At 36.3% G+C, this 14,991-nt stretch overlaps 1 protein-coding gene across 7 annotated transcripts in view; it reads left to right on the top strand.

The window, feature by feature from the left end:
* VPS13B (vacuolar protein sorting 13 homolog B) overlaps positions 1-14,991 on the top strand; it is a 431,824-nt gene that overhangs the window by 233,547 nt on the left and 183,286 nt on the right. For all 7 annotated transcript variants that reach the window (XR_009488944.1, XM_059864515.1, XM_059864541.1 and 4 more), the window contains exons 24-27: positions 642-862; positions 4,806-5,018; positions 12,810-12,981; positions 14,052-14,166. Coding sequence is in view for 6 of the 7 variants with exons in the window: in XM_059864515.1 (XP_059720498.1) it covers positions 642-862; positions 4,806-5,018; positions 12,810-12,981; positions 14,052-14,166 (721 nt within the window). In the remaining variant the exon portion in view is untranslated. The remainder of the gene's footprint in view (positions 1-641; positions 863-4,805; positions 5,019-12,809; positions 12,982-14,051; positions 14,167-14,991) is intronic.

Raw genomic sequence — 14,991 nt, forward strand, 5'->3', positions numbered from 1 at the left:
TCTGGGTAGGCTTTCTCCTAAATATAAGAAATGAAGTGCTAAGTATATGTCCATAATAATTTGATTTTAGAAAATCTGTCATCTAGGAAGTTGAAGTGAGGCAGTGGAAAGAGCTGTCCTGCGAGCATTGGAGTAGGCTTTACTCTGCAGCACCAACATATTGAGATGCAACCTGTAGACTTTTAAAGGAAAGAATTCAGTTTTTTAGTATTACAACCTGTAAATAGATGTAAGTATGTAATAGAAGGAGTTGCCTCTGAACTGCATCCATATGCTGAAAAAAGTGGGGAGTGTTTTCTAGATATTCCTCAGTTTGAGGAAAATTATATGAAGAAGAAAGATTTCTTTAAAGACTGCATTTTACATGTTTGTTTACAGTTTGGAGTTAAAATTCCCAATGGATTTCAGTTTTTAGAAGTTGTAAAAAATTTATTGCTATTGTTTAGTCTTTGAAATATAGCATGGAAATAATAGTTGAATAATATTTATGAGGGTTTGGGGTCAATTTAATGGTTGTGGATTGCAAGTGCTGACTTCTAAGATGGTTTAGAATAAGGCCTTTGCTAGTTTTGTGAAATTAATACCCTATTTTTTATTAAGTAATTGTTTAACTGTTTAACACCCTACTTTTTAATCACTAGGTGATGCTTTTCCATGGACAATTAGTCTGCATCATTTCAGTGTATATACCCTTCTTGGACAACAGATGACTCTTAATTTGGTAGAACCAATGGGCTGTACTTCTACTTTAGCTGTGACTTCCCAGAAGCTGCTTGCTTCAGGGCCGGAATCCAGACACTCGTTTGTCGTCTGCCTCCATGTCGACCTTGAATCCCTTGAAATAAAATGCTCCAACCCCCAGGTTGGTACATTTAATTGATTTATAAAAGGAAATTAAAAATAACTTGATTTAAGTACAATTGATCTGCATTTTCATGAAGAGGGTCTCTATCTTAATTTTTTTTTAACTGGGCCATCAAGATCAAGGTGCTTAGATTGAGATTTGCTTTGAAGCTCTCTCAACTTCTGTAATTTAAACTCTTCTCTAAATGTAATAGCTGTAGTATAAATGCATCTTTTGGCCGATGGAGTGAAATGAATTGCAGATGTACCATTAAATGCTATGATACTGTTCTGCTGTCACTGTGGATTCTTATATTGAAGTGGTTTAATGTAGTTTTTTTGCTACATTTTCATTGAACTAACATTTCTTTGAACATAAAGTGTCTTTTAGGCAAACAATGGTGTCCTGCAGTAAAAAGAAGAAAAAACAGGTGAATGCATGTAAACAAAATTTACCACCTCATTTGTTTTTATTAAAAGGAAAAGGTGTTCTTAGATTTTTTTCAGAAGGCACATCTTGTATTTTAATGACTTTATGGACCTTGTTTGCCTTAATTTCAAGTACAGTAGGTATTTAATAATATTAAAAGTGGAATGGCATTGTTATAAGTGCAATTCTTACCTAAATGTGAGTTGAAGAAGAAAATAGAAAAATACAATATTTTTCAAGCATTCCTATTAAAGTGTAATTAAGTAATTTGTTTTGCAAACTGTAAGAAAGTATTTCCACTAAAAAACTGAAACTCTAAGCTCCATATAACTTGTATTATGTGCATAGTGAAATGTTAAAATGAAGTTGTAGTATACAACATTAGATCAAATGTTGTTGTCTTAAAGGGTGTCCTTGTACACTGTGATGTTATTATTTTTTGAAGTATTCTAATGACTGAAAGGATGCAGAGAAATTATTTGATCTTACTAAAGGTTCTTGAACTGTCTTTTCTCCTTTACATGTGCCTTGCTTGTCCTTTCTGCTTTACTTATGCAAAAGGGAAGAAAAAAAGGCAATCAGTCTTCTTGAACCAGATTTTGAAGGATAGAAGATGAAAAATGCAGTTCCATAAACAGCATTTGATAGTCATAAATTCACAGTATGAAATTTGATCCCTTACAGTGACAGGCTGTATTTTTTCTATAGATGACAGCCTCAAACTAGGTGAAATTTGGTGAATTTGTTAAATGGTAGCAAAGGTGATGTATTATATTTATATGACTATTATGATTTAATATGAAACCCTACTTGCAGTGTGCAAAATTGCCAGGATGTTGTCCTTGGTTGTAGTTTTCAATTTTGTAGTAATATGTTATTTTTAAAGTAGAAGATGCTGTAACATATTGAGCTTTACAGATTTTGCCAAGTAGTCAGTGGGGTCTTATTGAGTTATGTGTGGTTTTGCTAAGGAGGGAGTGGAAGTAGTGAGAGGGGGAAGCTGTTTTTAACAAATACTGGCAGTTACCCTTTTTGTCCTACAATTTTTCTTCTCTTAAATAGTGTGTTCTAAAAATAATTATTATATATGCTCTAAAATACTTGGAAAGGAGAGAAGCTTTACACTTACTCTAGCCCTTCTCATATAATCAGAAATGTATTTGTAAAATATTGAGATTACGCATTTGAAAACACAAAACCAACAAGAGAAAAAGGAATCCTTCCATTTAGTCAGTAACAACCAGTGGAATGAAATAAAGTGCATTAAAAATAACCAAACATGTAACTTTATCTGAAGTTTTGAAATTTTATTTACATGTAGACACATGCCATCTTTTTTGTTTTAATAAGACTTTATTGTGAGGCTTTTTGGTATTTTTACCTTTCAATATAAATCTGTGAAAATCATGTCTCTCTAATGAAAGTGTGTCTTTTTGTTTGCCCAACTTATGTCACAGTTGAGACAGCCACGATATACACAGTATCACCATGCAATTTCAGAAGGCTTTAAGCAACTGCCCATACAGAGTAACATTATGTCACTTCAGAAGGCTGCAAGCCTCTGCCCTTTTTGTTCTTTAGCCCAACCTTTTATACCACTCATGTTCATGCATTGCTCCTGTGAGCCCTCTGTTCCCTTTGGTGATTGGTCACTGTACCTGGGCACTCCATGTCTCATTACTTTCAATGCTGCTCACCTGCTTTTCACAGCTGTAGCCCACTGGGTCTGAGGCTTGGCCGCAGCCCCACTCCCAATTACCACAAGCTGTGTACCTACAAACTTATTTTGTCCCTAGCTTCAAAGTGGGATAGAGTATTTTGATCATACTACTTGGTTGGCTGGTGGCTGGTGATGTTTCAGAGTGGCTGGAAAGATTCTAGCCTGAGCAATTTAAAAAAGTCTCCCTGACAAGATAAGTAATTATTGGCTTTAATGATTGCGACTACTGCAACCCTAGTAAGATTTGAACCTTTCAGTGTTGGATTAACTGATGACAAACCTTGTATATGAGCATATAGGTAAACACAAGTCACTTCTTTTCCATTACTTTGTGCCTTTCAGAACAGTAGCATAAATAATTTTCTGAAAGCCCTGTTTCATTAAAACATAAAAATATAGGTTAAGTTGTCTTTTGGTTTCTTGGAAAAAAATTGGGACATGGGGAAGTTGCAAGCATGTATGATTTGGATATCTGCCTGTATCCTATTAAATTTCTAGAGATACTTTTGCCAGCAAAGTGTCAACACCAGTTAATGCAATATTAGTCAATCAATTGGGTGGATATTACATTAGTTAGTTGCATTAGGACATTACTTGAGCTTCCTGCATTATATGGAAAAGATCTGAGAAAACTTAAAAATTTGAATTTGGTAATTTAAAGTTTACCAGTGCCTATCAGAGTGCTACAGACACAAAATACTTTAGAGCATAACTGAAGGAGTTCTTCACCAGAGCCAAAGTTGTTTGGCTGTCGATTGCTCTGTATATGAAGGAAAAAAAATGTACTGTGAGGTTTATTTCCTCCAAGGAAAATTCTGTCAAAAGATTATGTGACCTGCTCTTTGTAAACCTTGAAACTTCAAAAGACAATCCAAGATGAATTAAGAAGGTTTTTATAAAATTCCAGCATTTCACCTCTTAAGAAAGGACTGCACCATGTACTTTGAGACTTCATCACACATTCTCACGCACAAAATCAAGTACTGTTTTATATCAAATATAGATTGACAGCAGTGTTTTTCTGCATCTGTTCTGCCCACATAAGAAGCCAGCTTCATAGAGCAAAAGTGTCCTGAGGCTTAAAGTTCTTATAAATATGAGAATTTAAATTTTTTATAATGGCAACTTGGGTATGGTATCCAGCTGTGAATCTGCTTATATATTATTTTCAGTTTTCACTGACCTTTTTTTATACAGTATATTCCAATATGTTGTCATACAAATTCCATGATTAATGCCTATTTACAAAAACTTATGTAAATATCTTAGAACTGAGTCAAACAATGTGCAAGTTAAACAGTGTGTTTCTAAATATTGGAATGACATATGCCGGGAGACTGTTGAGTTTGGTAGTGAATATTCTTCCAAAGCCAGATCAGTTTCACATGCTGCATGGGATCATTATTTTAATAGAATTTGAGTGATTGATTTTGCATTGTTAATATTTTATAAAGTTTACATTTGCTTTTTCCTAGAGACTGTGTCTATACTCATGAAATATATGCTAAATTACCTTTGCTTAATTGTTAAAATTTATGTAGTAAAAAATTTACAAGACCATGTTATTTTTTATGTTTCTGAGCTATGTACCATATGTTTACTCAAAGAACAGATTATTTTTGTCAACATCAATATACTGTAAATGATGCTAATTATTTTATTTGCAATGTAGTTGCTTATCAGAGCATTCTGAATGGTGAGAATGGTTCAGTTCTGCTATGTTCCAAGACTCGGTGGAGGACTTTGATGATTTTTCCTTCACCTTGTTAAGAAAAGCTTCATCCTAAAATTAAGTTTTATTTTTTCTTTTAGGTGCAGCTTCTGTATGAACTGGCTGAGATCACAAGTAAAGTTTGGAATAAAATACAGAGGAAAGGAATTCTATATCAATCTGTGTCTTCTGTCTATACTGAAACCATGACAGGACCTTTTCCTCCTAGCTCCCCAGTTAAAAGTAGTGTTGGTACCATTCCACCAGATACCAGCACATACAGTCCATCTGCTGACATTGGAACCACTACAGAGGTATTTTTATTTCTTAAAAGAATGTGTTGTGTGAGTTCTGACCTACAAAACATAGTGGTGGGCAGTCAAAGATGAATCAGAAAGAGCCATAGAGCCCAGGTGGTTTGAACCAATAAACTAATGCACTTTATTACTCATTTTGGTGGAACAAAAAATGAGAAAAAAAATTTTTCTGCATTGGGCTATATTTATTATTTGTTTGTATTGTTTCTCTGTAAAGTGAGTGTGTATTATCTGGTGTCAGAAAACAGTGGTTAGTGTTTTCAGGTCAAGAAGCATGAGCCATTTTTCAAGTCCAGAATTAGCAGAATAGTAAGTGCTGTTTTGAAAATACCTCTGATACCTTGCTGCTTGTGAGCTGTTCCAAGTAGTCAGCCAGTCACTCTGATGGCTGGGTCAGTAGGGAGCTGCTGTGTGTAAATTGCATTGGCAACTAGCAGAGGTACTGGGCTGTGAAGGCTTCCAAGGCTGGCATTGCACCCAGCTGTGTGCTCACCCCACCTCCATCCAGTTACTGTTGAACCACTGTGCCATTGTATACCCTACTCCTGGAGCTCAGTCCATTCCCCTGTCCCAGCTGTCCATGTCTCACACTGCCCTTGTGGCTCTGTCACACGAGCATTTGGGTATGCATCTTCAGATATTAGACTGGCCACTCCGGTTTATGTATTTCTGCTTCCTTAATTTATAACACTGTGTAACTGCCTGGAGAGATCTGGTACCTGATCATAATGTCAGTGTTTGCCTGAGACTGTAAAATATTCAAGTCAGGGGGAGGACTCCTGTGCCACACTGAGGAAAGCAGGCTTAATTCTTTTATCAGCATGAGTGCCATGTTAAACTTCACCCATGAGTACCATTAGCCAGAAGTCACCAGGTAGCTGGTACAGAGTAGAATGGATGGTCTCAGGAAGCTTTGCTACTGCAAAGGCATAGTATTTGTGGTTTTCTTAGTGCCCCTGTCAGGTTTACAAGTTAAAATAGTGAGTTGACCTTGTTGTGCTTGAAGAGCGAGTCAAAAATGTGTCAGATGAATTGAAGGTATCACATGTGTTCCGTGCTTTGTTTTTAACATAAATCTATAAGAATATAGGGAGACTTTTCTGAATGACTGGCTTTCAGTCTCAGAATAGTCCCATCAACTTTAGGGACACCTCATAGAACAGTTCTGGAACACAGGCAGATACACAGTAATTTGGATTCTGATTGCAATACATATTCAGCACTTGGCCAGGATTGGCTTAGCCCTGTGTATAGTTTATGTCAATTCTCAGGTTTGGAGAAGATGAAATGGTGATTGCTAGTGCCTACTTTTTATAAGCATCACACACACACACAGAGAAGAGGCAGCTGACATTAAAAGGTGTTTGGACTAGAGTTTCAGTTCTTAAGTTGTTTCACTAAAATGTTTGTAGGTTATTTGAATAGCCTTGTGTTTGGTGTTTGCATGTGTGCATGATTTCAGTTATGAAAAATATTGCCATGGCTACAGAATTGAAGGTAAGCAAGAATAGTAAGAGAACAGTATGGTCACAAAAATAGTGGTTTTTCCCCTACTCACATCAAATTAATTTCTCATTACTATCAGAAACCACCAGCTTTATAAATAGCAATTTGTTTTTGAACATCTACAGAGACAGCAGTATTTGGAGTACATGTTGTATTTGGAGTATTAATTGAAACTATTCAGTAATGTTTTAATCCATATGTTACCAAGATTATTTTAGTAATATGGGTCCAAGTTCAGTGTTCATATCCTACCCTTTTGCAAAATGTTCTTCATAATTTATTTAATTTTCTTTGTATTCTCAACAAGTGTTATACACTGGCTAGAAAATTTCTTCTCCTAAAAAATCTAAATTATCTAAATGAAATTTAGTGAATTAGTGAAAAAGGGACAATATTAGAATAGATTAATTAAATAATAATATATATTTCTGTAGGTTTGACTTGGGGAAATTTTCCAGAAGTTAGTGTTTTATCGGACTCTGTATTTTGTTTTTATATTTCTATTGTTTTGAGCTTTGAAATCTTGAAATGTATCAAACAAAAACAGCTTTGCTGCCATAGTTATGGGATTTTTTAAGTTTAGAGATTTTATAGTTGCTGTGTTTTGCTCTATGGGAGACACATGATTATTTTTAAAGCTTCTTTCAGCTGCATCAGACTTGCTATAAAAGAAGAAAGCAAACTTCCACAACTGTTTATATCAGATAGCAAAAAAAGGATAACTTGTTTATGTGATTTGTGAATGATTTATATTTTAAGCTGTGTCTTATTCTTTTCTTGCTGACAACTTGATGTGGGCACCATGGTCTGATGTGGAAAAAGCTACCTAGGCTTACTGACTTTTAGCCTGGGTGGTGGTAGGACAGGGAAACATGAATGCTGGAGGCTGGAAACAGTTAATCATTGTTACCATCCCTGCCTTGGAAAAATTAAGGTAGTGCAGACTGCAACAGGCCACTTGTTACTGTTTACTTAAGTACAAACAGTGGTAGAAGTGTTTAGTCCTTGGGGAAACTCAGTGATTGAGCAAGAATGCAGAAGTTATTTTGATAAGGCATAGCATTAGTGTGGCCAAACTGTGATCATCCCTGAGCTTTAGGCAGGCCAAGGATGAAGGCCTCATATGTTTGGATCTTCCTGATGAACAAAGATAAATTCTGGTAAGAAAATAAACTCAGTATATTGGTCAATTTGCATCAATTGGTAAAAGAATTAAATTGTATATTTTAGGACTTGGCATGAGAAGTTGTGGGAAAATAGTTCAGGGTTTCTGACTCTGGCTTGATTTTTCAGTAGATCTGGAAACAGAGCAGAAAAGTAATGCATAAACATATTTAACAATAACATGCTGGGTGCTGAAAATCCAAAATGAAAATTGAAACTCGATGAGAAACAAGAGTCTTTCGTCTCACTTCAATTTCTTTGTTTTTTACTGCAAAAAGTTTCTCTGAATTTGAGCTTACAAAAAATAAAAAAAAGATGTCAGCTACCGCAGACCATCAGTTTTTCAGGCCCTTTGACTCTGCCTAATGGTTGTGGTTACAGTACCATGAACAGACCGCTAAGAAGAAATGCAGTCTCTTCCATTTGTTTGCCTCCCAAAGGACAGTCATACAACATGTTCTGTCTGCCTTCAGAGAAGCATCTGCCACTGACTTAAGGAATGGGCCAATTCAGCTGTTTGCACAGGTTTTCACTGCAGAAAAAATGTAGGTAGTATGTTGAAGTTAAACTGTTGAAGGGGGCAGAGGCAGCACCGTGTCCCTCTGCCAGGGACGGGGTGTTGAGCAGCTGGGGGTGTCTCTGGACCAGCTCTGCAGCTGCCATAGCTGCCAACAAGAGATCACTCCTGGACACCACAGCCCAAGCCAGGTTTAGCTACCCTGACCTGCTGCCACTCCAAGGGGGAGTAAGGGAAAGTCACCTGGAATTCTGGAGGGGAATGCATTTGCCCAAGTAAAGAATTGTAGGTGAGGCGAAGCCCAAGGGAGTTGAGGCCTTTGTAAGGATTTTCAGGCTGTGTGGTAGAATGAATTCCAAACCCTGGCAATTGCAGGTCTAACTTCTAATGATACATCTGGGTCAGTGTCTGTAACTCTAGGGTAAATAATGTTCTTCAGAAATCTCAGAAATACTGTTTTAAGTAGCCTTGTGCCAGAATTACCAACTGACTGATTCTCTGAGAGGCATTATACATAATTTAATATCTTCAGAAAAATAATCCGAAAGAAGTGTGGGAAAATTATAGCGTGACTTTTCTTCACAGTAAAGTTATCTTTGTACTCAAACCACTAAATAAAAATAGCTCTCTGTGGAAAAAAAACCCTAACAAAATGCAAGAAACAGCTGAAAACATTAAATTACAGAAATAAAGGAAGCCAGTTATAAAATTCAAAAATTACCATGGTGGCAATACAGATTTGCTGTTAACTGTACCCCTTTAAATTTAATCAGCTATTGTTTACTTCTTTTTCAACTATCAGAAATGTAGAGACCTGCCAAAATTTTAGAACAAAGTTGATTTTCATTCAAAATCCATTTTGGAACATGTTCAATGGGAGAGTGGGGGAGTGTGTGGAAGATGAGAAGAGACTGTCTCTCATTCCCACCCATTCCATCACAGTTTGTAAGTTGGTTTGGCAAAATGAAGTGTGCTTATGGTACAAACAGAACTTGAAATATTCTTCAGATTAAAAAAATAAAAAAAAGAAAAGAAAAAAAATCTTTTAATAGAATGCAAGGAATAGAGAGCCACAAATGGGTGCACAGAGCATCAGCATTGTCAGGAACATTGGCTTGAACTGTAAATCAATGTCAAAGTATTTTTTTTCCCTTTCCTTACCTTGGTTGGATTTCCTTACCTTTTATATCTTGATACTTTGTGAAATCCATCTGAAGGAAATTCTCTTTGGCTGGCTCCTTCCTTCAGATCTGCCCTGCTGCAGGGATCTGCCCAAAATACTGTTGACTCCACCATCTTTTTAGGGCATGTGAGTTTTGATGAGAAAGGTCATCTCAGACACAGTGGAAATCCAACACTGATTCATCATCTTTTAGGGCAATCATTCAAAGGCAAATTACGAAGGTGTGGGAAGTTATTGAAAGGCAGAGTGTTAAAGAAGCTGTGTGGATGTTATACAAAAGAAACAAATAGAGAGGCACTGATTGTCAGAAATCGAAATTATCAGAACTAATGCCATTCTCAAGTCATGAAATAGGTTGAGGCTTTTCTGATGTCCTCTAAGAATGAGGACTTTGCAAATAAAGACTCATTAAAATGGGAGAAAGGATTCTCAAAGCATTGTGCTTTTGGAAGGATACATTTTTCACTCCTACCTTTCACTGCTTTACAAGTGAGCAGAGCAGTTGAAGGGAGGCAGGCTGGTGTTTGCAGAGGGTTCACAGGCATAGTGGAGGACAGCAAAATGGCTGGGTTATGTCATTGTCTTAATACTGGTGCCTGCCATTTCAGGAGAAGCAATAAGGGCTAACACTGTTTAGCACTGGAGAAGCGACTGTTCTGCCTACATCCTTTCAGATGTTGGGGAGCTTGCAGGCCTGACACTCTCCAAGGCTGCTTTCCCCTTGGAACTTTTTCATTCCAAGGGCACTTGCTGGCATTCTTGAAGAAAACTGAATTTTGTTTACAGTGTTGAAAAGATATTTATTTTTGTGTCACTGTCAGTTAGTGTTGCCTTGTAGGATAATTAAGTGGCACTGGAGAGAGTAGAGCTCTTTGTGGACATAGTAGGAAATATCTTGCAAGGACATAGTTAGCAAATAGTATTAAGAGGTGGAAATCTGGACAAAAAAGGCAAGAGGCAGGAAGGATTTTGCTGGAGAAGCAAATAGGAAATGCAAGTCACAGCTTGTGAGAAAGAAGTTAAGCTCTGCCCTGAACGTGTTATTTAGCAGGTTCTGCCACACTTTTTTTTTTGCCTCATTTCGTTGCATGCGTATGTTCAATGTGCCACTCCCATTTGGGAGCTGGAAGCATCACAGTGAAATGAGCTATCTGAGGTTTCTCCATTGACATGTCCTGCTGTAGCAGGCATTAAATATTATTAGATACACAGAGGAGACAGGTCCTGCTATATTTAAAAGTTAAATTTGCAGGCAGTGTAAGAGTAAAACAGAAGAGGAAGAGTAAACAAACACTGAAAGCAAGAGGGTGATGCTAAGTCCATGATTTGGAGAGATTTCAGGTGGGACTGTGTAAGGAAGTTAGTTCACTTAGAGTGTGATAGGGAGCAAATGCCTTTTGGACCTCAGGAGTCTAAGAGTTTTTCAAAAGATAATCACCTATAGCTCTTCATGTAACCTGTTCAGAGCTGTAAGCTGTGTGCCTTATATAAGATAAACAAAAATAAATAGAAATATACTTGTTTTCTTTTATGCATTTTGATTAACTCAAAGCCACTGTCACTATAGATGACTGAAGGTGAACCGGATCTTAACTTTCATTGCATCACGTCATATTACATCTGTTAATCTGGTCCAGGTATTACAGTCTCATATTTAGGTGTTATTTTCTTGAAGCATACACTGATTAGTTGGACAAGCTTTCCCTTCCTCATACAAATGAGTATCTGGAATGCTAAGTTCTTTGAGTCAGCAATTGACAAAGTAGATGATTTCTTCCGAATTGTAGTTTAACTGAGCTTTTCAAGGGTAAAGGTTACTGCATGCAGATAAAGTATCTTTGCTGTTTCTCTCTGTGTCCTCTTATAGTTTAGAAAACCTATAATTAAATTGTAGGCCTGAGTCAAATGAAAATGTGATTTGTTAACATAAATGTTTCCATATGGGCTATGTCATTAGGTTTGGGCTAGGTTCTACCCATCCAGAAAATAGATTGCTAACAGAACTTCCATTCTTGCAATTTCCAGCCTTGGGCTGCAGAATGAGGCAAGTACTGTCAGACTTTAATTTCGCTACTGAAATCAAGTTTTCCTGGGCATCTGAAGTTGAAACGAGTGCATTCTGAATCTTGTGTGACAGGTTAAAATGGTTTCAGTCCAATTGTAGCGCTTACTGTGTAGATCTGCCTTCTGGGGTGTCTTCCATAGAAATAATCTTGGCTTTTAATTAGATAAATCTCAAACATGTTGTTCATCATATTTTACAATGCCTAATCCCACAAACCTTCAATGAAAGATAAGACTTTGGGTGTTTATTGGTCTGTTAATCTTAGAAACAGCTTGGTCTTAGTGAATCAAAGTGACTAAACCTTTTTCCTTTCTTTGTGCTTGAATGAAGAAAATTTACAACACATGGTGGAGTTGCAAGTGGAGATGCTTCTGGATATTCAGGAGCTTCTGGATGATATTAGTGACTTATGTGTCTCTTGCATTCAGTTTAATAGGCTGTAAACACTGGGGGCTGATGAGCAGTTATGTTTGCATCTTTCTTTCCCTATCTGGAAGATCCAGCAAAGGAGCAGGATGGGATCCTTTGGCTGGTAAATATTATCAGAGCATGCCTGCATTGCTCTAATAAGCCCACATAACAAAATTTTCAGTATAGCTTTCATTTGTCATCATCTTCTTCTAAAACATTAACCTTTGTGTCTTCTTTATTGAGCCCTTAAAATTTTAGGGAAGAAGCAGAGATAACTGATGGCACAGAAGGTTCCACAAGCTCATTTGTCAACATTTCATACATTTCAGAATATTACAAGTGACAATAATTTTTAAACAGAAGTATTTAGAAAGAGGCAAATTAAAAATTTCCAATTCTTACAGAAAGTTACTATTTTCTGAAATCTTTTTTATAAAATTACAGGGAAGCACGTACAAGGGGGGGAAAAATGGCTCAAACGCAATGTGTACATAGTGTAGAGGTTATGGCCTTGCTGGGTGGCTCTTCATTTGGTACTTCCAGTGGCTCTTCCTTCTCTTGCCTTTTAAATATGTGCAAGCCTCCATATCCCTTTTCCTATTGCATCTCCAAATATTCCTTTTAGCCTTTGTTTTAAATTGAAGATAGTGTTTCCATAGTGAAGCATTAATAAGGCAAGTGTGCTGTGCCAAGGAGATTTGTCATAAAACCTTACAGTTTTACCTCTCAGTCTTTGCCATAGTCTGTTATCTCTACCAAAGAAAAGAGAAAAATACTTGTTTTATCTCTTCCTGGTGTTACAAATGGCTTAATTCAAATATACTATTTGGAAATCTGTATTTCTATAGTTTGTGCATCCATATCAGTTGAGATAGAAGAAATCCCCAGAAGTGGTGAAAAGCAATACTTCTTTTCTCCTCAGCTATTGCTTTTGTTTTGTAGGGTGATTCTCTTCAGGGTGGGGATGATTCTCCATTCTCAGATTCCATTACATTGGAACAAACAACAAGTAATATTGGAGTTTCAAGTGGACGGGTCAGCCTATGGATGCAGTGGATGTTGCCAAAAATTACTGTAAAATTGTTTGCTCCTGATCCTAGAAATAATGGCACAGGTATTCTGCATTTTTCTGCCTACTATACTGTTTTAAATTCCATTTGAATTCCTAATGTGTTGTTTTAAATAGCACACCCTATTTTACAGCACAGTATTATCTATTCAGAGCTTGTATCAACATTACTGAACACTGTAACACAGAAATAATGGGTTGAAGCTCTATTTTAAATAACAGTAACAAAATGTAGTTGAGTTACTGCATACAAATTAGAATTCAGTGTTGTTCTTTGACATAAACTTTCCTCTCCATGTGGACAGATGATTAAGTTAAATTGGAAATAAGTTAGTTCATTTCTGTAGAGTGCTGCATTTATTTCCTTAGAAACAATCATGTTTCATTTTGATATGTTTTATTCTTATATTTTGTCTATGTCCATATATAGTCCATTCTAGTTTAATACTGATAATTTCAAATTTCAATTTAATGTAATCACCATAATATAATCATAAAAGTCAAAGGAAGTTTAATACAGGGTTCAGAGGAGAAGTTTAATCTTCTGTGTTGAAAGAAAAATATGTGTTGTGGACAGCTTATCTTTTTTTCTGTTTGAGATATAGTTGAATTTTCATCCAACAGTAATTGTTTCAAAGAAACTCAGATTCCATAAACTGCAGGACTTCATTTTCTTTTTCTAGGAAATACTACTGTTTAGCTATTAACATTGGTGCCCATAAAAATGTGAAAAATAAAGTGACTCATTTTTAAGGCTTGTTTTCAAGAAATGTACTTGAACCTTTGATTTTAGAAAAACTAATTGCACATGAGAAAGAAAAATCTAGAATAATTAGAGTCAATATCTTGGCAAATATTTTTTTCTTTTTTTTTTTCCCCTAGGAATTATGCTATAAACACCTAAACTAGAAACCCCATATATATGTTTCTCAGTATATTTGTATAAAAAGGTTTGGATTCTAGTGTGACACTTGAATCAAAAAGTGCTTTATGAGAAAACTCTGAGGAGAAGTAGCATCATCCTATTTACAAAATGCAGTGTCTCAGATATATTTCTTGTTTAAAATCCTTTAAGTTTCAGATTAATAACTAATAATTTTCTTTGACTATTGCAGAAGTCTGTATTGTCAGTGAATTAGAGGATCTCAGTGCCTCAGTGGATATGCAGGATGTCTATACCAAAATCAAATGTAAAATAGAAAGCTTCAATATTGACCATTACAGAAACAGGTAATTCCTGCGAGTTGTGGTGCTTTAATTTCAGGCTGAAAGATAAAGGCAGGTGGTGTTTTGGTTTTTTTCCTTCTTAATTCTTAATTTAAGGTAGATACTCAATTTCAGCTAAATTATTTTGACCTTTTAAGTAATAGAATCACAATTGTGTTTCCTCAGAATTAGATCTAATTCCAAAGGAATACACAGAAATCATATCAAATTTAGGAGAGTGTTTTTTTCACACTTCTGCTCTCTTGATCCATTAAATGAAAATAATTTTAGCTTAACTTTAGAATGGGAAATTCCTGAAATATTGGTTCATGATGTGTTAGCAAGTGCCATTATTTAATGCTTTATGCTATGTTACTCTTGCATGCTGAAAGAGAACCAGCTCAGTTTTTCAGAAGCATCTGTTGCTGTGGCAAAGCAGCAGTTAATGTAATGAAGAGAGCTGAGCTGGTGGTCTCTGCTGGGTCACATGGCACAGTGTTGTGCAGACACGTGAGTAAAACTTCACTAATCAAACTTGCATCATCAGTACTGTGTGTATTCACAGTCTGCCTTCCACTCTGCAAGTCCTGTTGGCTGGATAATTTGCTGCACCAGTGTGGCTGTGTCACTTGACACCCAGCACACGGCTCTGTAGAATGGCATGTGCCATCTTCTAGTTTCTGTTGGCCATGAACACACCAGTCTTGGCAGAGAGAGAGCCTGTGCAGGCTTTGATCATCTTGGGTAGTATTTGCCATTAGAGATCAACCAATTCCGTTAGGAATTAGGACATTAAGAGAAAAAAGAATAGTTATGTTGCTCTTTGAGTGGAAAAACATTGTTAAAAGC

The sequence above is a fragment of the Haemorhous mexicanus genome, chromosome 1 (assembly GCF_027477595.1).
Source record: "Haemorhous mexicanus isolate bHaeMex1 chromosome 1, bHaeMex1.pri, whole genome shotgun sequence".
NCBI lineage: Eukaryota > Metazoa > Chordata > Aves > Passeriformes > Fringillidae > Haemorhous > Haemorhous mexicanus.